Raw genomic sequence first — 23,995 nt, forward strand, 5'->3', positions numbered from 1 at the left:
TGTTTTATTATGGGAAAATTTGTTGTTCAGCTATGTTGACATAGGTGCTTTCTCAGAATTTCTATGAGGTAGGTAGAATGGAATGAACAAGAACTTAAAAATTTGTAAACACGGGGACTTGCTAGTTCTGTCTCAGCATCTCAAGTGAGTTATTAAGGAACAGCAGTAAAACAAAGCAGAAATCTGCCTTCCAGCTGGTGTGCTAGAGTTGGTATTGTCAATACTTTCCTAGAACAACACATTTCTCTCCCTAGAAAGTGCAGATAAGCTTGCATATTATATAAATGCACTTATTTAAAGGTCGTTTTTTCAGGAAGTACTGCTTTTGGATAGATTTGTTTTAAATGAAGCAGGGCATGAGCCAGGTATTCCGTAACTTCCTTCTCTGTAGCCTGTGCATTTAGACTCCATTTCTTCTGCTTGTGACTAAGAGCCTCAGACACCCTGAGGAAAGAAGGTTCTCCTTGTTTAGCAAGAAAAAGCAGTCTGGAAGAGGGTTTTCAGACTCTTATTACAGCTGCGGAATAAAGATGCGAAATCGGTCTTCCAAGTGCGTGCTTTTACAGTCACGGCAGAGTAGACTCGGTAATGCATTATGTGCTAAAAGAGGAAGAAATGTCAGGAAAAGCTAATGAGGTTAAGCATATTTCTCTTTTGGCTTTTCAGCAGAGAATCTTGCTTCCTGTGCTGCGTTACACTGATCAGCTCTAGTATGCGCAGAACAACGCAGAACGTCAACTTAGATTCTGCCCCCCCCCCCCCCCCTTATTGTTTATACATTGGAATGTTTTGCTCCAGTTTTCTTATAGAGCACTTTAGGCTACATGTCTTCCTTAGGATTAAGTGTGCTGTTGTGATTTGCATGGGTGAAGGAAATCTAACTCTGAATTTTGCATTTTTATTGAAAATATGAAAGAAACCCCATTACGTTATTGTCCTCTGGGAAATAAGCTGCAGCATTTGACTAGTGCATAGAATTACATCTAAGATTGCAAGTCTGTGTGTGGGAGGAATGGCATAGCTCTGCTTTAGAAAAATGACTTCCTTTGAGAATATTTCATATTGCGTTTTTAATATTTGAAGTGCTACATTGCTATTTGCTTTTGACTGAGGATATTAGCTATAGAAATGAAGATTTTTACCAGTTGATCGTAATAGGCATTTAGCTATCTAGTTTCCCAGTCTCTGTGCTATTTCCCCCCACACACACACCTTGTGTATTTGCACTGGCCAATACATTTTTCTGTTGTAAAGAAAAATATATCTGCTGGTACTGTGTATGGCTTTATGCCAAAACAAAAGGGTATTTACTCCTTTTATTTAATGCAGGAAGACAAGTAGTCTTTTTGCTTTTCACTTGTAGGATTCTGAAGCTTCTTTAGATGGTGTTACGAAGAAGTCTTACTGCTTTGGTCTCTACTTAAATAATCCAATTGAATGCTGTCTGATGTTTGGGAGGAAAAATATTTTGAGATTGAAAACTGTAGATTTACTAAAAATAATGTAAGCAGGGATGTGAAAAGAAGGATTAAGGGACTTAAACCTCTGTACTTTTAAAACACTCTGAAATAATAATTTCAGAGTGCTGACCACTTTGTTACCATTGTAGAGTTTTGTGTCTGACTTCTGGTTTTAATATATTTTTACAGAATAGGCAGTTTTATGGAGATGTGAAAATTAGAACCCTAAAAGCTGTTCCCTAAATGCAGGGGTTGGGGGGGTGTTAATGTATTTGCAGAGTGCCTATAATGTAATTATCTTTCTCAAGTTAGGGGGAAAGACCCTAGTATGTGTTTGGAGCTTACTGGTATGGTTCTTCTATGTTGTTCACATAAACAGTAATGTATTGTACTGTTTGGAAGAAATCCTTGCCGCAAGATTGCTGCCTGCATGAGCTTGTGTGATGAGAGATCCCATTATTTTTAAATTAATCTATGTTGCTTCAGTCACCTGGGGAATGTTGCTTCATTTCCGACAAACGCCCCCCCCAATATATAGTTGTGTTATTCTGTTCATGTCTCACATTTGTAAATTCCAACTGTCCTGTCCAGTCTTTTCCATTGATCTTGGAATTGAAGCTGAGCCATATGTCTTAGTTGGTCTCCTAAAGAAATGTAACTTACCTGGTTGTACTGTCTGAGAATCTTAGTAACCTATGAAACTCTTGGCCAATTTCAAACCAAGTTGAGACATAGTTGTTTCAAGTTGCTGTATATTTCATGAAAACGGGTGGCCCGTTTAGAGGCAAAGGACCTTAAATCTCTTCAACAGGGAAGACTGAAGTATGAGCTCAACTGTTATTAAACATCAGAGAACTGGGGACAGGGGGGGAAGGTCTTACAACTGTTCTAGTGAAAGCAAGAAGCTCATATTAGTGTTTACCTTTTACCTGATATCAGAAATCCCATCAGAAAGCAAAATGCTGAAGAGTCAGGCTTTGCGCTTGCTCTTCAGTTTGTTGCTTCTTTTGAGGTGCTACGAGTTAGTAAAGTAATTCTTCCCTTGTCTGCTTTTATGCAACAATTAGCAACAGCCAGGAAAACTATTTGGTGGTAATTTTTCTTTCTGGTGGGCATGTGCTGTGTTCAGGAATAAGGGACTTGCAATACGAAGCTCCAAAGCAGTTTGCATTTTCTCTCTGTCTTCAGTGACATTGAGGGGAGTGTGCTGTCATGGATACTGGTGAGCAAGTGATTGGATTGTCAGCTTTGTTCTCTTGCTGCTGCTCTTACTTTCAGGAATGTGAATTTTGTCCTAAGGCCTTAATTTTCATGAACGCTCCCGGCATTAACTCTGTTGTGCACAGAACCTGTCAGCAGGCTTCAGCAGTGTGGGAGCGGTGCTAATTCCATAAGGTGTGGCTACAAACACCCACTCGCCTTTTTGGTTTTGCACAGACGAAGAGTATCTCCAGTTTTGTTTTCCAGGATGCGTGCTGATGAATTAAGGAGAGGAGGTGATTATCTGTTGATGGAGTCTAATCAAATACATTCCAGTTAAAATGGCAGCAGTCAGGATGTGGGAGTAACATGATAACTGCTTGCAATTGTTATACTAAATTCAGAGTTAAATGCACAAATACTGGAGTGAATGTTGCAGTGTAATTTAAGGTGGGATAAAGTGCAACAAAAATGGCTGAACCAGTTGTAGTTGCTGATTGATGCCAAAAAGGGAAGGTGTTACTCGTCTTCCCTGTTCCTGGTTGCGCGTGATGCCCTGCCCTCTGCAGCAGCTTGGTTCTCGTGCTGTGTCGAGTCAGAAGTCAGCTCGCTGCTACGCAGAAAGCTCTCTGGTTTTGAGGTGTTCTGCGTGCTGGGGAGTGGTGGTGTTTGTCTTGTTCTCCCCAGTTCCAGCTTAGTTTTCTGTCAGGTTTAGGAGTGGAATTGGCTTTCTAGAGCAGTGCAGGGAGCCCCAGAAATGGCTCAAAGTCGGCAGCAGGAGCTCAGACCCCCGAATGAGGACAGAGAGGGAGAATGGAGTGCGACGTTGCCCTTTGACTAGTGAGAAATTTTTAGATTGGCTCAAGCTAATTTGTGCAACTTTGAAAATGAAATGAGAATATTTTGGGGGGAGAAATATTTAAAGTTTGTGTTTTAAGTTGTTTCTTAAGTTGATTTTTCAGCTGATGAAAAAGCACAAAGGATGGTGAAGGCTCTACATCTTCATGAAAGGAATCTCAGCATTTATCTGATCAGGAAGGGCTTGTGATATGTTATTAGAAATAACAATTTATTTTTATTTATGTATTTTTTCTTCCCCCCAGGTGATTCATGGCAGAGGACATGGAAGGGTTTAGCTCCTCCATCCATGACGCCAGTGTCTCTGCTGGATTGAGAGCGCTGTATGAGGAGGGATTGCTTCTTGATGTCACACTTGTCATTGAAGACCGCCAATTTCAGGTCCATAAAGCACTGCTTGCCACCCAGAGCGATTACTTCAGGATTATGTTCACAGCTGACATGCAAGAACGAGATCAGGACAAAATCCATTTGAAAGGTCTGACAGCTACAGGCTTCAGTCATGTCCTCCAATTCATGTATTATGGAACTATTGAACTGAGTATGAACACTGTTTGTGAAATCCTTCAGGCTGCCATGTATGTCCAGCTTCTAGAGGTGGTAAAATTTTGCCGCTCTTTTCTCTTACCCAAAATCTGCGTAGAAAACTGTGCAGAAATTATGAGACTTCTGGACGATTTTGGTGTCAGCATCGAAGGAGTCGGGGAAAAACTGGACTCCTTTCTGCTAGAGAATTTTGTGCCACTCCTGTCCAGAGCTGACTTCCTTTCCTATCTGAGCTTTGAGAAGCTCCTGTCTGTCTTGGATAATGATCGTCTGAGCAGGTTTCCTGAGATAGAGCTGTATGAAGCTGTCCAGGCGCCATGACAGAAGACGCTGGAGGCATACGGACACCATCGTGCAGAACATCAGGTTTTGTTTGATGACACCATCCAGTGTTCTTGAGAAGGTTGGTGCATTTGAAAAGCACTAGACAGGATTCATCATTTAGCTAGGGCATCATGCCATTAAATAGGGAAGATTCCCAAACCTATTAGGAGGAACAAAAAGGTACTCTTGAGTAGGTGCTGTACTTCATATTTTTACGTCTAAAGGCTATTGCTGACTTGGATAGATTTGCTAGCAGTATTTATTATGTGCTGAGCATCTCAATTGTGACATATAGATTGTTGGCTCCACTTTGAGAGATTAGCTTTGAGTTAGATTGCAGCTTAATTGTGATAATTTCTCTTGCCAGTTCCTAAAAAGGAACAGCAGAATACTTAATTTGAGGGCATTGTCCTTGCTGCACAGAGGCTATGTGCTCTTGTGTTTCTGTGGTTAGGCTGCAGAACAGTGAGTGAGTTGTAGCACTTGCAGAATAGCCCTTCAAAGCCCCGTGCTGGCACTGACCAGTTTTTGTCCTGGCCATGGGATGTAACTAAGTAATGACCCATGCTAGAAATAGGGAAAGTTAAGCACAGCAGCTTGTCCAATGCTATGGATACTGATGTTTGGTTCCAAAGTAATTTTGGTTGCTGCTGGTTTACACACACGTGTGACTTTTTCTATTTGACCGAATTTTAATTTGGAATAAGTGCATTAACATTTTGATAATGCTTGTTGACAGGCTTATAATTGTGCTTAGAATACGGCCAGAGTTACGTAGATGTGAAAATAATAAGGATCCTAGTTAGTAGGATTGATGGATCTTTAGTTTGATTCAGCTTAATTGGTAGTAAAGTATCACTTTTTTTGCAAGTTAAAGGAAGAATTTGCTCTCTGGAAGTCTGATACAGATGGCATCATTATTAATTGAAAAGGTGTAGCATAGCTTCTGTATTCCTAGTAGTTGAGTTTGAGTTGCATCACTTAACATTTAGAAGTGGCAGTTTTAGAAACTTAAGTAAGCACAAGTTTATAACCTTTGAAATAGTTCTCTGCTTACGTGGCTAGCGATGATAGTCACCTTATGAGCCATCCAGATTTTTGTGTGTTTTTTTACCAGTTCTACAGAAGGAACAAAGCTAATATCTACCGCATAGAATACCATGTTAAGATTTAGTTACCCAGTGTACAAGTAATAGATGTTTAGTTTGGGCACTTTAAAAGTAGCCTTTCCTTATGGTTTTGAAAGCTTTTTCCTAAAAGCCCGAGTAACAAAAATACAAATAGAGCAACAGCTGTACATGGTTGTATTGGGGGGGAAAAAAGGGCAGCTATATGCTGAAGTCAAACTTGTGTTACAGAATATTTACCTTGCATTTCCTTGCTCTTCCTGCAGCTTATTAATTTGCTAAATGATTTTAAGGGGTGGGAGGAGATGATGAACATAACATGGGGTACGTCTGGTGTTCTGTAGTATGGCTGGAGGGATGGTGGTGATTTTGGTGAAGTCTTGATGTTTTTGATATTGACTGCCCAGGGTGTGAGTATAGAGATGGATGTTTTTAATTGTTTTCCTTATCTTCTTTTTTTATGGAATGACACATTTGATTTTGTTCATGCTGTTCCCTCTCTGTGCAGCTGAAAGTCTGACAACCACTGTAAACTGGTAGAGGATGCAATGAGATGGTTCTCATTAGAGTTTTTCAGGGAGCTCTTACACTAGCGCTGTGTCCTAGCAGAACCTCTGTAAGAAGGTTTTTTTCTGAAAAACTGAAGAGGAAGAAGTGGAAAGAATGTAGAAAACGACACGAGCAAAGCTTTAGCACTTGGATTAAATTCCTTTTTTATAATGAGACTGGGGTTGGTAAGGAAGTCCAACCTAAACTTCTTTGAGACCCTTCAGCAAGATAACAGAACAGTCTTTCTTTAAACCTGGAAAATGCTAGGAAGCATTTATATATATATACTTTTTTTTTAATCAATTCAGAGCTGATGATGTACTCTTAAGAATGCGCATTTGTTTTACTTCAAGGTTCATCGTGGTTGGTGTACGTTTCCATCTGTTTTGGATGTTTTGCAGAAACTTGTGAGCCTTCTTTCTAACGGAGTATGTTGGTAATGAGGGGCATGTTCCTTGTAGAGCTTCTCCATTTGAACTTAACAGGCAAATCAGTCTGCTGGTAAGCACTTAGATATTTGTGGATCAACTCCTTGTTGCTACTTATGGGCAATGGCAGAAGCGTACTTTTGAACGCTGAGGGATTTCCTTCAGTGTATTTTGGGTGTTAGCAATTCCCACAAAAGGCTTGCTGAAGTCCATGTTCTTTCATCTGCTAAAACTCAAATAGATGCAGAACTTACAGTTGTATTTTACTACCTAAACACCTAAATTTTAATGCTTCTCTTTTTTGATTGTACACACAAGTAGTTAAAAGTATTGTAAAATTATTCAGAAGTGTAGGTGTTTGGAGGGTTTTCCTTACTACGGGCTGAATAGGACTTTCAGATAATTCTGGAAGATTTCAGGCGGGTGGTGTGTGAATGTGGAAGTGGGCAAACCGACCTCCATTGGCATCAAGCAAGCGTGAGCAGTCTGTCCTTTCCTATAGGCATATCCTAACGTTAATCCTAGACCATCGTTTGAGCCCCAGGAGAGGTACTGCTCCTGTATGGCAGAGGTTGTGCTGGTGAAAGGTGGAAGGCTAGCAACACTGGTATTTTTCCTCAACAGCAAGTGTAGGAAGCCTCCAACTACCTTTCTTAGCAGAGTGTAGGTAGCCTGTCACTCTCTTTTGTTTTGTGGATTTTTTTTTTTCTGAATATCGTAAGAATTGCTAGTGCTTATACATTTTCATGTTCATCTCTTCAACATTGTGCTTGTAGATAGCTTGCTGACGAACTTCAGCCTGAAAGAGTTGTTTATAACTGGTAGTCGCATTTGCTTTTTGATGTCTTTCTGGTTTAGGGTAAGAGCTTGAGGCTTTGCTTTGATGTCTGTGCCTTTGTCAAGATAAGCAGTAGTAACCTACTAATAGATTGCTTCCCCAGTCTTGAGATGATGTCTCTGGCATTAGAGATATTCCCTGTTTCCTTTTGTATGCTCTCATGGGGTGAGATTTAGGCTATGTGAAGGAGTAGAGTGGTGAGCATACATGAGGCTTATTTTAATTCCAGTGTCTGGCTGGCATTTCAATTTCTAGATCTAAAGACAGAATTGTAAATGTGGAGGGGGAAAGAAAAAACATTTTCCATCTCTGCCAGGCTTTGCTGGCGTACTTCACGTTGTAAGCATGTTGATCCTGTTGTCTTCCATAATCATCCAAGAAAACTTGAAATGCATATAGGTGGAACAAAAATTGTTTATCTTTTTGTTTAAGTCCCAAAATGATAGCACCAGTTTGGGAATGCGTGAAATAGTTGTGCTGCATTAGAATTTGAAAGTTACTTTTAAGGATAAAGTAACCCACCCAGGATTCTTTGTTATTTTAACTTCCTGTTTAATTTTTTGTAACCTTTAAGCCTTTCTATATTTTGCCATTTTTCTGTGCTGTGGTTCTCCCTGACACCCTTCCCCCAGCATATTTTCTGGAATTTAAGTTCAGTCTTTTCAGTCAGGCAAGGTATATGGTTTGTTCTAACAAATTCCATATGAGCAGATCTCCTGTGTTTGCATGATATATTCTTTATTTGCAATAAGAAAATAGATCTGTTATTCCCCAGAAGAGTTGGGCTTACTGTGGGTGTTCTATAAGCACCATACCTAAGTAAACCCTCTTGCTCCGTAATCACCCCCAGTAAAAACGGTAGAAAGAAGCTGGATATTGCCGCAAGAATAGTATATGCCATCTGCATGTGACCATACTCTTTTTCCAAGCGAAGGTAAGTCAAACTTGTCCAAATAAAGTGGGGGAAATAAAAAGTGTAAATGAAAACATCAAATCACTGTAACTCTTGAGCTATACAGTGCCTTACAACAATAGATTAGTACTCAGGGTTTGTTGAAAATCTGGTGTGTAAAGCAATCTCAAAATCTGTGCAAATCATGTCCAGTAATACCAGTTCAAAAGATTTTTTAGGATCGTTTATATGACAGCAGCATCTGTTAATTACTAGACAAGGAAGAGAAATTATTAACAGAAAGCGAACAGAATTGTAACAGTGCGTGTTTATGGAACAAGCAACTACTTTATTCACAAGGTAGGAAGAACATTTGTTTCCAAATTGCTTTTCGTATACATGAAAATTCACAGCACCACCCCTTAGGTAAGTGGTGGTACGTGCTTTTGTACCTTGGGACAGGGAACAGGAGGAGGTGGGGGAACAGATACTGAATAATGGTAGCTTCTGGTGTTACCTTGTGGTCACTTTGAAATTTCAGAGTGGCCTCACATTTTTTCAGAGCATTGCTTCTCTTTTTGGAGCTGGCTGAGAACTAAAGGCATTCGGACTGTTTGAAAGCAATCCGGTTTTATGTGAAAGAAACTGGGACTTGGGATCAAATCTGATAGAGGATTTCTGGATTGGGCAATATCTAGCGGGTTTTTATTTGTTTTAGAAGTGCAATTCGGAATGCTGCGTTAGACCAGGCTGTACAGGAAGAGTGAAGCCTCTTTGAAGAGAATCACACGGTGACCCAAGGGCTGCCTGGAGCTAGATTTATTAACATGTTCAAGACAGGGGTGTGTTTTGGAAGTGTCTCGGGAACTTAAATTGTCGGGAACTTAAATTGCCTTAGATAGTAGGAAAGGTAAATTGTTACCGTCTTCCCCCTCTCTCCCCAACTCCAGTAAAACTGAGCAGGGATAGCTCTTCAAACTGAGATGGCACCAAGAAGGAGCACTGCACTGCTGTGGGGTAATTCAACGGTTGTAACTCTCACCTGGGAAGTGGAAGTTTAAACCTGCCTCTGCAATTTCCCAAACAAATGCGCACCCAAAGGATTTTAGGTCGAGCTGTTTTCCCCTTCTGTCAAAGGCGTGTGTTAACACATGGAGATTCACAGAGGGGAAACCATAAGGTAGCCATCATGAGGAGTGGTTAGTGCAATCAGGTGTGCTGAAGGAAGGGGTTTGGGTAGCTTCCCTTCCCACCCTGCCCCAGTTCAATAGCCCTGTGAGCAGAGCCTAGCATTTGGGAATACCTGCTTGGGCTTGGTTCTGAGAATTGAGCAGAAATGAGACTAGGGCAGACGCTGGTAAACACAAAATGGCTGTGTAGAATGTTTTTCAAAACCAGGAAAATAGTGCATTTTTAATGTAGGTGTTTCAGGGATTAAGCAGAAGGTGAACAGAGGCTTTTTTGGGGGAGAAGCAATAACCATTTTTAGATGTGGGGATTTCAGTTGTGCTGAATTCCGGCTTAAGTTCTGCATGTGAGTATTGTGCTGAAAACGTTAGTCACTGCTGTCAATCACTAAATTGCCTTCTGGATTTTGGATAACAGTACATTAGCTTAACCCTCCGGGCACAAATGCAATTGCTCTCAAGATTACCTGAATGAGACTAAGTAAAATAATCTTCTACTGACACATAGTCATTTAGGTTTTCTGGATTGTTTGTCTTGGTCAGAATTTTAATACCTTTTAAATGTATTCATAGGTAAAAACATCAGAGTTTTATCGATACTCCCGGCAGCTGCGACATGAGGTTGACCGAGCCATGAATTACTTTCATAGCGTTCACCAGCAGCCTTTGATGGAAATGAAATCGAACAAAATTCGTTCTGCCAATCCCCAGACTGCAGTATTTAGAGGAATGATAGGACGCAGTACGGTAAACAGTAAAATTCTTCTTTTGCACAAACCAAGGGTCTGGTGGGAACTAGAGGGCCCTCAAGTGCCTTTACGACCACACTGCCTTGCCGTTGTGAATAACTTTGTGTTCCTGTTAGGTGGGGAAGAACTGGGGCCAGGTGGTGAATGTCATGTTTCACACAAAGTGTTTAGATATGACCCAAGACAGAACACTTGGTTACGAATGACGGACATGTCTGTTCCACGTTCTGACTTTGCTGTTGGAGTTATTGGGAAGTATGTTTATGCAGTGGCTGGGAGAACCAGGGATGAAACGTTTTGCTCAACTGAACGGTATGATATTACTGAAGATAAATGGGAATGTGTGGATCCCTATCCAGTCCATAAATACGGACACGAAGGGACTGTGCTTGGTAACAAGTTGTATATCACTGGTGGAGTTACATCAGATTCAGCTTCTAAGGAAGTGTATGTGTTTGATCCCAGTAAAGAAGGGACAGTAGAGCAGCAAACAAGGAGAACTCAAGTGGTCACTAACCTTTGGGAGAAGAAATGTGAAATGAATTATGCAAGATTCTTTCACAAAATGATTTCTTATAATGGAAAGCTTTATGTCTTTGGTGGTACCTGTGTGATCGTAAGGCCCTCCTTTGAATATCAAGGATGTCCTTCTACAGAGGTTTATGACCCAGATACTGATCAATGGACTGTATTGGCTTCTATGCCAATTGGTAGGAGTGATCATGGTGTAGCTGTTCTGGACAAACAGATAATGGTTCTTGGAGGCCTTTGTTACAATGGTGATTACAGTGATTCAATTCTCACCTTTGATCCAGAGGAGAACAAATGGAAAGAAGATGAATATCCGAGAATGCCGTGCAAGCTGGTTGGCTTCCAGGTCTGCAGCTTGCTCTTCCCTGCATATGTTTTGGAGCATGTTAGACGTTGCAGCTAAAACAGAATGGACAACTCGGTGGAACACAAAAAGCTATACCTAGTTTGTCAAAAGATACAACCCAGTTGAATTCCTTCAGAGACATTACCTTGTGTATAAGAACAGCTGCTAAATGCTTAAGAGAAGCAGGATGTACAGGGAGAGTACTTACCAAGTGTATTAGAAAAGGCAATAGTTGGTCTGATATTGTAAAAGCTTTGTTTTTATTAACAAACATAATTGTAAGTAGGGGAAGAAAGATACATTTTTGAGTGTGGTTATTTTTTGGTAACATTTTATGTCCGTAATACTTTTTTTTATCTTTTTTTTTTTTTTTTTTTTTTTTTATGGCCATTATACCAGTATACTTCTGATATTGGTTGAGTTGAACAAAATATTTGTGGCAGGAAGAAAGACTTTATTTTCATTTTTTCTTGCGCACCAAAATAAAGCTCATCATCTGTATTAGGGTACAACCAGGTTTAAAAGAACAAAAGTAAACGATTTCTGTATTTGATGTTGTCTTTTGCATGCTTTTGCCATTAACTGCAAAGTATTCTCAAACCTGCTAGGTGTTTTTGTTTTCCCTTGTATATGTTGAAGGATAATCTTAACCCCTTTGCATGACCTTTTTCCTGGTTTTGTATAGTACTAGCAGTAAGTCTGCCCAAATGCAAATGACACATTTTCTACTAGATTGAAAATAAAACATTTTTATATTCAAACCCACTATTTCTATGCTGCCTTCTATTGTCTGCATTGTGTTTGTTGGTGAGCAAAAAATATATACACACACACACATACACTGTAAAAACTATCTATAAATACATCTTTTTATGTGCAGTTACAATATTTTAACTGGTGCACAGATTCAGCCATATCTGTTGAATTTAAGGTATAGTACTATCCTTTAATGAGCTAAATAATTCAAAGTTCTTAAGGAACTGGAGGCCTCGTTTGGTATCAAAGGATCTTATCTTTAGTATATACTGATTGATTCAGTAACTTTAAACTCTTTATATTGCTGCTACATAATGAACTGTTGATAACTTGTTATTTTATAAATTATTTTTTAATAAGTAAATGCATCTTACCTGAGTTTCTGTTCTGTTTGCATGTGCTGCCTGGTCTTCTTTTTTATGAAAAAGGAAAATGTCAACAAGCAAATGCTCAGCACTGCTTTGACCCACAGGTATTTTGGGAACTGGATAAACTACCGTTTATTCTCAGTACTTTGCTTGTACTCATACTTCAGTACGAGTGTTTTGTTTGTACTTGTATTGAAGTGGTATAATCTTTTTTTATTATTATTTTAATTATCGACTGCTATGAACTCCTGTGTTTTGAAAATGTGGGGTTATAGGTGGTTGGATGGTTAGTACCATTTCTGTTTCTTTTACAAAAAAACCCCTGCACAGCTATAGCTGCTGACCTCTGAGTGCCTGCATCGAGATGTGTGGTCCAAGCGGGCTTGGAATAACTCCATTGTGTTAACTTGCAGATATTACTGACAGTAGATTGGTAAAAATTATCTGCTAAGACATAAATAACAACAGTAATTGCATTCTGATGATATTTAAAGATGTGAAATTAGCCACTTCGAGAACCCAGAGGAGAGATTTGGAGAAGTTGAAGGCTCACACTTAGTTCAGATGTGTAGGGGCAAAATGCTGAAATGTGCACCGGCGTATTTGGTAAAATCCTGTGCTGCTGTGTTTCACTTTAAGCAGTAGACTTGATATGCAGCAATGTAAAAGCACTTTATTCAGCATCTTCCAGTCAGAAATCACTGTAGAAAAGGAAGGTACAGTACTCAGGGAGTTCAAAAGAATGCACTTGCAAAGGGACCAAAATCCCCCTAAATGTCCATGTTAGAAATAACACCTACTTGCCTAAACTAAGTTTGAAATAATTCCTAGAAGTTAAAACAACATGTGAAACTCCTCATACCTGTATATTAGATATTTTTGTAGTAATTACATTCTGGGTTGAGATGTGAGGATTTGGAGCTATATGGCAAATTGGCAGATTTTTTTTTTCTTTTTTTAAATTAGGAATGATGTATTGGTAGAGTATTTTCTTTCCATATGTTTTAACAGAAAGAGAGAATGTGTGCCATCATAGCTGTAGTGATGTTAGTTACAGCAGTAGTGACTGGACCAACTATTGATTCAGCCTTCTGATGCAGACCAGTTTGCAGTTAAATTTAAGTCTTTTTTAGTCAAAATTCAGTTTACTGAATTCAAAATCTAATTTACTTTCTGAACACCTTAACTTAAAGCCAGCATGGCTTACACTGAAACCTCAGTGTCGCTGTGAGACTTGCGTGTGCGTTACCCTGCATGGGTGCAGAGATAAACTGACTGCAGTAGATGCTGGCTGTGTGCAAGTGAAAAGGTTCTACTGTACACAGTTCATGGAATGTCAGGGCACAAGAAAAAAAAACAAGTGGTTTTTGATTGTTTTTTTGTCTCCAGCACATTTCTCAGTAAGTTTATGAGGCAGCAAAAACTAATCCTGCTTGAGAAGGCTTTCATGGGTATGTTACGTCTAGTATGGAGCACTTTGCTTTTACCTAGGGCCAGGCTGGGCAACGGATGTGGTTCTGGATATCTGGTCTTCCATAGTTCAGGTGTAGTAAAGAGACATGGCCAAGACTTTATTAAAAATAGTGGTAAGGATTGGGGGTGCCTCAAGTTACGTTTCTGAGTCTGCATTTTAAGGAGCTTCTGAAGTTCTGTTTCCATTCCCATCCCAACCATAATGGAATAGCAGCAAATCTGATCTCACCCACATATTTAAAATTTAACACGACCTGCTTTTCCACAGCAAGTGTACTTGCCTTTTCTCCAACAAGTGGAGAGAGTGACTTACAGTCTTGAGGTTTTTTTCACGTTTACAGCAAAAATGTATCAGCTTCATGTCTTAATTTAGCAGCCACTGCAGTCTGAGTGGGGGTTCAGCTTGGGTTGCTGGCATGAGATTGCTAATCCTCGTCTGCCTTAGTCTTCGGCTTGTGGCTGAGGAGTGTGAAACCGTCTTCGACAAAAGCGTTGCCCCAGATGAGCTGAGAAAATGCCTGAACTGAGCGTACCCGAGACGTCGGGGCCGTAGACAGGCCAGGAGAGCCCACAGCCCCGGTCTCTGTGGTGCCATGGAAGCAGCAGCAGGGGAGGGCGAGGGCCAGCCACAGCTTTGGGGGCTGGCACCTTTGGCATGGGAGAAATGCCCGGACATTGGCAAGGTCTGCGCCAGCCTCAGGCAAAAAAAAGGGGCCGAGTGTGCCCGAGACATCGGGGCATTCCCACTCTCCTTCAGTGAGCCCTGACACATGTGATGGATCACGCTTATTCATGTCACTTCACCAGCTGTATTTTTATTAATGGAAGGAGAGCAGGACGGATGTTTTCTCTGACGCCCTCAACCCTATAAACACTTAAGCACAGGTTTAATAACTTTTAGAATCCTAGAATCGTTAACCTACACTACCAAGTCCACACTAAACCAATCAAGGGTAGACTAGACTGAACCATGTCCCCAAGTGCCACATCTACCCATTTTCTGAACACTTCCAGGGATGGGGACTCCACCACCTCTCTGGGCAGCCTGTTCCAATGCCTGACCACCCTTTCCGTAAAGAAATTTTTCCTAATTTCCAACCTAAACCTCCCCTGGCGCAGCTTAAGCCCATTTCCTCTCGTCCTGTCGCTAACTACATGGGAGAAGAGACCAACCCCCACCTCACTACAACCTCCTTTCAGGGAGTTGTAGAGAGCGATAAGGTCTCCCCTCAGCCTCCTCTTCTCCAGACTAAACCACCCCAGTTCCCCCAGCCGCTCCCCACCAACCCTGTGCTCCAGACCCTTCCCCAGCTCCGTTGCCCTTCTCTGGACACGCTCCAGCACCCCAATGTCCTTCTTGTGCTGAGGGGCCCAAAACTGGACACAGCATTCCAGGTGCGGCCTCACCAGCGCCGAGTACAGGGGCACAATCACCTCCCTGCTCCTGCTGGCCACACTATTCCTGATCCAGGCCAGGATGCTGTTGGCCTTCTTGGCCACCTGGGCACACTGCTGGCTCATGTTAAGCCGCCTGTAGACCAACACCCCCAGGTCCTTTTCGGCCAGGCAGCTTTCCAGCCACTCTTCCCCAAGCCTGTAGCGTTGCATGGGCTTGTTGTGACCCAAGTGCAGGACCCGGCACTTGGCCTTGTTAAACCTCATACAGCTGGCCTTGGCCCATCGGTCCAGCCTGTCCAGGTCCCTCTGCAGGGCCATCCTACCCTCCAGCAGATCGACACTCCAACCCAGTTTGGTGTCATCTGCAAACTTACTGAGGGTGCCCTCAATCCCCTCATCCAGATCATTGATGAAGAGATTAAACAAGGCTGGCCCCAAAACAGAGCCCTGGGGAACACCGCTCGTGACCGGCCACCAACTGCACTTAACTCCATTTACCACTACTCTCTGGGCTCTAATGAAAAACAAGGTCATATAAAGTGTGAATAATAACATACCGAAAAGAATGAAGAGGCATTGGAGTGTAACTCTCTTTAGAGAACAGCAGAGCAAGGCAGCGGAGGGACAGGGAAGAGGTATGGAATTGAAGGGCAGAGCGAGGTTGCACAAATCATCCACAACGAGGAAGGGCAGAGTCCCCACAGGAAATGGCGAAGTTGGTTGATGGATGATGAAGTTTTCAAGATGGTCAGTATTGAAGGGCAGGTTGGTTTCCGAAGAGCAGGGTTGGTTTGGTTTTTTTTTTTTTGGGAAGGGGAATGTTTTTATTTTTTGTTTCAAGCAACAACAGGAAGCAGAAGTACCGTGCAGTCAGTTGGCAAAGAAATTCCGGATCAGGGGAAGAAAAAAAATTGAGGGATGGGGAGAAAAGAAAAAAGTAGCAAAGAACAGAGGTCAGTAAATACGTAAGGAAATGTGTAGCATTCCATCAGTCAGATTTATAGAATTCTACATGCAATAACTTGTTTACAGAAACAGTTAATAGGTTTTACCTAGTGGAACACAATGATAAAGAAAAGGCATTTTTACTTAAGTTATGCAAAGAAGTAAGAGACAGTATCACAACAGAGTGACTTCTACAGGCTTTCATATTAAATTAAATTGCAATGCTATTCCCTAAAATTTGACTCAAAATATTTTCTCTGATTATAAGAATTTCTAAGAAATGACTTCATGGATCAAGTAAAAAAATACAGCTGCATTTGCTGCTTTAGGCCCAGTGACTACAGGAAGCAATCCATATTGCAGTACTTGGCTGTAACAAAACAAGGCAAGTTCACTTAGATACCAACCACTGCCTTTAAAGCAAAATATTAACTGGGTGAGCAGCTGTACTGCTACAAAACCCCTCAAGGTCTGCTAGAAGTGCTTGCTCTAAAGGAGCGGGTACCTCATGTGCAGCAGAAGTCTATTCCCTTCCAGCTCCATGGCTTGAGCTCCCCGTGCGGAAACCCCAAAATGCCGTTCCTCAGCCAGGAAGGCAGGAAAAGCATCTCTGCTCCCAGTGACGACACTAACTTTGCACGCAGACAAGAGTCTGCATTCCAAGTAAAAGTCAATGCAAGCTGAGACACACAGACTTCTTCCACTCATCATGGAAAGGAAAAAATGGAGTAATTTCAGTTTCCATGATTCCCATTCAGAATAAACCTTATGCATTATCGCAGAGCAGTCACTCCAGAGAAATACTGTCTCTTAACTGGTTGTGGCACAGGTAAGTTTCTACAACACTGCTTCTACAGGCAATGGAAAAAGTTTCAGGTCTGTTAGTTCACAGCTTCAGTACAAGTGTCACAAAGTCTCTCTAGCCCAAGATAAGCTGGATGGATAGTGAAGAGCTCATAAAAAAAAATACAAGGCATGAAATAACTGCTTGGTCCTACTTAAACAAGAACTGTGCATGCACACCGTTCAGACACTGCCCAGAGCTGTGAACACGTGCAAATTAAAGAGGTACAGCACAGTCCTCTGTCCTGCCACTGCCATCCAGACAATGCAAAACCATCCCAAACACACGCTTGGCAGTATCACACTGGTCAAGAATAACGATGCCAGCACTTAACGTTTAAGACTTTTGTTTGAACAGCAGGTCACTGGGACCAAGCCAGAGGTGACAGTTCCTGGAATGGCAGGAGTTCCTAGGTAGAAAGAGCAACTCATCCAAACCAAAGCTGTACCAGTCCCTGCCATTATTTCATGCCCTGGAGAAAACAGTAATGACAGATAAAAAGAAGAGTCTGAAATACTGATTCAATTGGTTCATCTCATCAAGAATTAAATATTTGGATCATTCATCACATCCAGGCTTCCCCTTTGATGCAAAAGAGGTTTTGCGGTTACTCTGACATCACTGGTAAGTTTTGTAGCTTTGCTAAGTAGTATTAACTTGTGTGCACAGTCCCACCAGTTAAAGTGTTTTTCAGCAGAGACTCATGCTCTAGTGCACACAGTAGAAGATTCTACACTTTCAATCCAACAAAGAGCCAAAAGCTGACTGAAAGAAAAATCCAAGATACCCGTATCAAATTCTCTCATGATGCTGTCTTTCATTAAAGAACATTCTTGTTCAAATATTACTTGCTTTATTTTTAAAGAAACCCAAATAGTTCAATTCACTACTAAGTTAAGTGGAACTGAAAATGTAAACTGTGAGCTGTTAAGGGGTTTAGCTAAGGAAAAACTTCCAGGAATTTTGGAAAGGGAAAAATGTGCAAGCACATGGCAGAGGAAATACTGCACAGGTACAAAGTCAAGCTGGCGGGGGCCCAGACACTACACAGGAAGAGCAAAGGTCAGAATGAACTCTCTCTGTAGTTCTGAATGAATGTATTAAAAACCAGAACATGCTAAGGAAAAGAATGGACATGACTATTCTGTGACCCAAATGACACTATTCCATGGGAATGGCAGGGAGACTCCAAATAAACGAGGGAGCAAGGGACAGGCATTGTAGTCTTTACAGGACAAGAGCATGCAGGCAGCATCCTTGGCTTTGAACCAAAGAGCAAGATTTTAATTTGAGAGATGGACTTTCTCATTTCCCTTCAGTAACTAGAGTACTGATCTGCTTTGAGTTTTAGAGCCAGCAGAGCACATCATCTGCTTTTCTAGTTTTGCCATTTCCTTTAGGATACAGTAGGATTTCACTTTCAATGAGTTTCAGCACAATCTGTGTTCAGAAAGTGAAAGCAGATGTAACAGGAAGGAAAAAAAAATAAAGTTAGGACTCCACTAACCTCAGGATTCAGACTGCTAACCAGCAGAACAGAGTTCCTTGCCCCAGCGGGGCTGGGAGTGGCAATCTGTCCTGCTGCAGCCGCTGCAGCTGCTGCTGATGGGATAGCCAAAGGAGCTAGTGGTCCATGAACATCTGGAACCAGTAAAGAAATTAACAGCACGTACTCTAGTGTATTTGCCGCACCAGAAGGGAGAACAGCACGCCTTCTGTAACATGCAAGTAACCATTCGAAACAGTGACCGTATACTCTAAGAGCAACAGGAGCCTCCAATTCTGGTGCTGCAGGAAATGTTTCCATTTCTGACAGTATTTGCTCTTGCAGTGCCGGGTGCTTAACAGGTGCCTCTCAGCACTAGCTTGGTGACTACAATATTTTGCATGTTTCACAAGAAGCGGAATCAGCACAAAGCCTCAGCTCTGTTGGTGCAGGAACGGTATCACAAACAGTGCACCTGTAAGGGTCTTTCCAACCAATGCATGCCCAAAATGCTTTGTTCTTTAACCATGCATATAACAATCAGATATTGTACACTACCATCAGCTAACCTCTTCTTGAACGGAAAAACATTTAAGTTTTATTTATAGGCATTTCTAGGTTGCTCACAATAACATCTGGCACTTCACTGTATTAGCCCTCCAAAGCTAAGAGCTTTAGAGCTCAAGAAGCAATTGCTAGTAATCGATTAAATGAAATTACTCCTCAAAGTGGCACTGTCTATCTCCCTAACAGGACAGGCTGTTAACAAAACAGTAATGGTGGAACAGTTTGATCTGTGCTTGTTTGTCATAAGCAAGGAAATGCCATCAAAGAAAGTCAACACAGCTTGGTGTGCTATGAAAAACAAAGCAAAAATTATTTAGTTGAGCACTCCAATGAGTGTATTTAGCACCCAAAACCTAAGACTTTAATCTTGGACACTGGGCTACTTCTGGAAGTAGGAATAATTTGTTACCTGCAATATGAGCTGTGTCACAGTGCAACTGCAATGTATCTATTTAGGTTCACATTTTAACAGTAGCTGTTTAAATACAAGCTTTACTCAAAATATTTTGGGGAAAAATGGACAAAGAATCCTTGCTTTTGACCACATTTACAGCTGTCAAACCCAGTTCCCAACCTCCGCAACCACGAGGAAATGCAAAATACAAAACAATTTTATCTCCTCCCCCATCTCCCACAATTATTTTCAATACCACCTTCACTGTCTCTCCTATCCTGCTACTCCTGTTTGCCTCTTGTCACTGGGACATTGCCCAGCCAGAGGTGCTACAGCTGCACGCTTGCACCCCTAGTTGAGATTATGTACTGAAACACCACTCCCTTCTGTGCCTAAATGCCCGCATTTAGAATTTACATGACTAACCCCAACAAAAAGAATCACTACTTAGCTTTGAAATACCAAGATGCTTCAGCAACAGAAAATTTATATAAAATTTCAACTTACGAAATACACTACCTGCAGCCTGAGGAATTGCAAAGGTAGGAGGAAAGCCAGCTTCCACATATGGAGAAGCGGAAATTATTCCTGGGGCACCTGGGAAAGATATACGCATTATATAAAGACACCCAAGAGCAAGAAGAGTCTAGACTTAGCTGGGATGTCTTGACATGTCCTTCAACGTCAGAATTTCCTTGAAAGCTAAACCCTAAAACATAAACAGTAATTCAAAAATGCCTCTAATGTAACACTGAGCTTCAAGAAATTAAAAAACTATTCCTCCTCTAACTCTGTTGTTCTGAAACAGCTATTAGAATACAGCTGTTGTCCAGAATACGAGCTAGTAGCTCCTGTGGCTGCTTAACCACAACACAGAACACCCCAAATTATCCCCGAGTCCGTACTGTAGGCAAAACAGCAGATGGCACTGGAAGCGCAGACAGCTGGGAAGCCTTCACCAGTCCTCACCCAAATGGAGAAGAGCTTTCAGAGCACAGCATCCACCCCCTTCCATATGCTCCTACTAGGATTTTGCACGAGTCTGACTCCCAGACTTTCCTCATTAGTCGTATTTTGCATTCCAAATTTTTGTATGACCAAATACACTAGGATGACATCCCCTTCCCCAACTGACACACTTATCAGTTACATTTGTCCTCCTCCCACTTCAAGAATTCTCACCAAAAGCAGCTGCCATGGTCTGATCCAGAGAGGGCTGGTCATCCCCAGAAGGTAGGTCTGGTCGTGTATAGTCTCTGCTCTTATTGTTATTGTATTTTACATTGACACTTGAGAGCTGTGAGAAATCTACGAGCAGCGTACAACAGGCATTGTAGATACTCTGTCCATGTAAAAACTGCAAGGAAACAAACCATTCTTCATCCAAGATGCATTCATGCTAAGATCACAGCAACAAATCTCTGAAGAGAGAAGGTGTTACATCATCCCAGGTAGCAGTGCGTATCTTCTGATGGAGCAGGCATCTTGCTTTGTGTGGGGAAAGCACTGCTTCATTTTATCCCCTTCAGAATTCACCCAACCTAGCCGTACTGCTCTTGGCAGGGAAATTCCCTCCCACTCCCATGCGTGACCTGTCATTAGGGGCAACGCTCGCATAAACCTAATACAATCGCCAAATACTCCAAAATGCTAGTTTCTAACATTGATCCTAGATTACCAAAAGCAAGCCTAAAAGTTAAAATAATCCAGGTGTTTAGCACTGCAAGCATACTACTCACCAGTTTGGCACGCTGAGCGCTTGTTGGATCAGCATATTGTAACAGGGCCTGAAATACGTCGTTCCTCATGAATGTAATTATTTTCAAGACTGTACCAAATTTGGAAAAAGTCTGCAAGAAAATATTTGCGCAACTTGTTATCTCATTTCCAGTAAGTTAATTTCATATTGATCTGCATTAGTAGAAGCAGAAATGACAAAAGCCATCCTTTCACCTTGTTAGCTTTCCAACTGAAAAAATGAAGGTTTTAAACTCCACCATTGGGCGGTGTTTAACTTGCATCATGGCATCAGACTAGAAAAACATCAGGGTGACTGAACTGCCCCCTTAATAACGTTTTTGTTTGTCATGAATTCTTACACAAGAAGATTCACATACACCTTCACAAACTGGAACTTTTCCAAGAATTTCAGGGATTCTTAAATGCAGTCAAGCCTGCATTTTAAACATGAAGATTAAGTTAAGCAACCACAGCGGACAGCAGGAACTTTCCAAATAGGCTGATGCCTAAATAACTCATGGACGCTGTATTTATTTCCCCCTACCCTCACACAGGGCATGTAGCAGCTGCTTCTGCTAAACCCTAAACAGAACTTGAAGAGCTCTCTTGAGAACATAAATACTTGTCCCTTGCACTACACCAGACTAATCCAATGAAAATGGACCAGCAATCAAATCTCTGGAAATTAAAGTCTGGCCAGATTGGAACCAAAACCAGAAGCACCTTGTGTAGGTGTCAGGGTCTCCAGAAAGTAGAAATTTGACAGTTATGTTCAAAACTTGAATTATACAGATAAAAAGCACATGCTGTTAGAACACAGACATTGCAAATACAGTAATTCACTATTTGTGGCTACCCCTTCCTCCAGGACAATCTTCAAGAAGTTGTGGCAACGTGTTTTACCTGATGCAGAACATCTAGAGTGAGAGGACAGAGGAGTTTCACAACAGTGATCCTCAGGACAGGGCTCTGGCCAGCCATCACCATTCCTGCATCTACTGCTGCAGCAGAGGCTGGCAGCGCTAGGTTTCCAGACTGAACAGAATTCGCTGTTTGCAGAGCTGTTTGGGCACGCTGCAGAACCAAACATGCTGTCAGACCAACACTTTTCTGCTTGCAAAAATACACATTCAGCTTTTCTTGAGCTTCCTACCTGCAAACTTCTAGCAGAACTTAACAGTTAGCAGAACAACAGAAAGCAATTTACTGTTCCTAAGGTTAGGGACGCAACGACTTTAGAGCATTTTAAACATGGACAACACAGACCACCTCAATCGGTAAGAGCAATGCAAAAATACAAACTAAATAAAATACGAAGCATTTATGCTAGCTACTGCTAGAATCTTGCTCAGCATCTACTGATGCAGCAAAATTATTCCACTGTTCAGAAAACTAGGCTCTTCCAGGGTGAAACACCATCTCCAGAACACTACAGAAGCTGACAAGGCTAGAAGATTAACGTATATCTGCTTTAGGGATCCAGGAGGGAAAACTGACTTGGAGTTTTCCTGTGGAGTTCCCCTCACGCACATAACATTATCACGTGCTCACTCTTGTGCATCACATTCTGGCTTTGTCAGATGCACCCAAGAGTAGCATCTCATCTGCACAGCATTAGATGCTCTGGTCCTGCTGAAAGTCAGCCTGAAAAGTGAGAGGAGGCAAACGGGATGGACTCCGCAGCCATCCCTGATAAGGAGGCACAAGTAACTTGAACTCCTTTCCAGTGTTCCTGTCCTGAAAGATTGCCAAGAGCAGTTGAGCCAAAAAAGGGAACTTTTTGCCCTATGCAGAGCATATCTTGCACAGAAACTCTAGACAGCCCAAAGCCTTAAGAACTGCTGCGTTCAAGGGCTGCCTGCCTCAGAGATAGCGCTTACCAGCAACAGACTGCACTCTCCTGCAGCCACAAGTCTTTCCCTCATCAGAGCTTCCTTTTATATCAATCTTTCAAATATTAGAAACAAATGTCCTAAGGCACTAGACATTAATCAAGTCTTCAGACAGGTATTCAGTTACTGTTTCTAACTCAAGAATACTAAACACCACTTCTCATGATCTCATTTTCACTATGCATTTTCCTCCCCTGACATTAAGGCAGTTTTAGCAGCTCATTTAACAGTCTGCTGAGACTTTGGATAAAAGCTATTATAGGAATCCTAATTCCGTAAGCTAGAAGCTAGCGTGCTCCGTTTAGCACTTTGCTACTTAGACCAAATCTCAAAACCCTCCCAGGCCTACACCAGCAGCACAAATCCAAACAGCAGCAGAGAGAACCATCTCTCCCTCCCACCAGTACGACAATGTAAAGAACAAAAACTAACTGCTTGGTCTGGACACTTGTCTGTCTTCAGCTCCTTGTGGTTGGAGAACTGAATATAGATGGGCTGGCTTCGAAGGACTGGAGTGACGGCGGTACAGTAGTTTACCATGGTGTTGGCTGCCTCCTCCGTGTTCATCTCTATGAAAGCCTGCGCAGAAGTCAAATCCAACATTGAAATATTATCAAAGCGGCTCACACCGGGAGACAGCATTAACACTGGACAACAGTATTACACGATTGATAACCTTAGCAGGAACTTCCAGTTGAATTGTAACTGTATATGATTTTCACAACTGCATTTACGTGCAAGTTGTTGTACACAGAACTGTTGAAGAACCGACTGTATGTAGAACAAGTGAGGATCTTCACTGTCCAGACTGACTTAACATATCTAATGTTTCAGTCTCATCCTAAGATCTCCATGCAACGTACATTTAGGAAACTGGCAGTGGCAGAAGCGTCCGCAAGAACGCAGCAATAATCCAGACTCTCAACTCTTATCTTATTAAGCAACTTTCCATACTTCTCTACAGAGCAGTAAGCCCACTCACTGCTTGGTACCTTTATGGTCTTCTCTACTTCCAAACAAAAACATAAGGGATTGTAGCAAGTCATTACATTAAGTACACTGCATGGTGTGATTCTGTGTAAGTATCAGAGGCGTGT

The 23,995-nt window shown here is 41.6% G+C and overlaps 2 protein-coding genes across 2 annotated transcripts in view; one reads left to right on the forward strand and one right to left on the reverse strand.

Moving 5' to 3' along the window:
* The window catches only part of LOC104032779 (polypyrimidine tract-binding protein 1-like), a 213,163-nt gene that overhangs the window by 187,473 nt on the left and 1,695 nt on the right, over window positions 1-23,995 (reverse strand). Inside the window, exons 3-9 of the mRNA XM_075725286.1 lie at window positions 23,331-23,477; window positions 21,910-22,080; window positions 21,006-21,116; window positions 20,449-20,623; window positions 19,783-19,863; window positions 18,323-18,493; window positions 15,588-15,617 (exon numbers count right to left, since the gene is read on the reverse strand). Of these exons, the coding sequence (XP_075581401.1) occupies window positions 15,588-15,617; window positions 18,323-18,493; window positions 19,783-19,863; window positions 20,449-20,623; window positions 21,006-21,116; window positions 21,910-22,080; window positions 23,331-23,477 (886 nt within the window). The remainder of the gene's footprint in view (window positions 1-15,587; window positions 15,618-18,322; window positions 18,494-19,782; window positions 19,864-20,448; window positions 20,624-21,005; window positions 21,117-21,909; window positions 22,081-23,330; window positions 23,478-23,995) is intronic.
* On the forward strand, window positions 3,771-11,092 carry LOC142596207 (kelch-like protein 15). The gene is given in 3 exon segments (XM_075725283.1): window positions 3,771-4,375; window positions 4,377-4,467; window positions 9,983-11,092. Coding segments are annotated over 3 exon segments (1,806 nt in total).

Source organism: Pelecanus crispus, chromosome 28, assembly GCF_030463565.1.
Source record: "Pelecanus crispus isolate bPelCri1 chromosome 28, bPelCri1.pri, whole genome shotgun sequence".
In the NCBI taxonomy this organism is placed as follows: domain Eukaryota; kingdom Metazoa; phylum Chordata; class Aves; order Pelecaniformes; family Pelecanidae; genus Pelecanus; species Pelecanus crispus.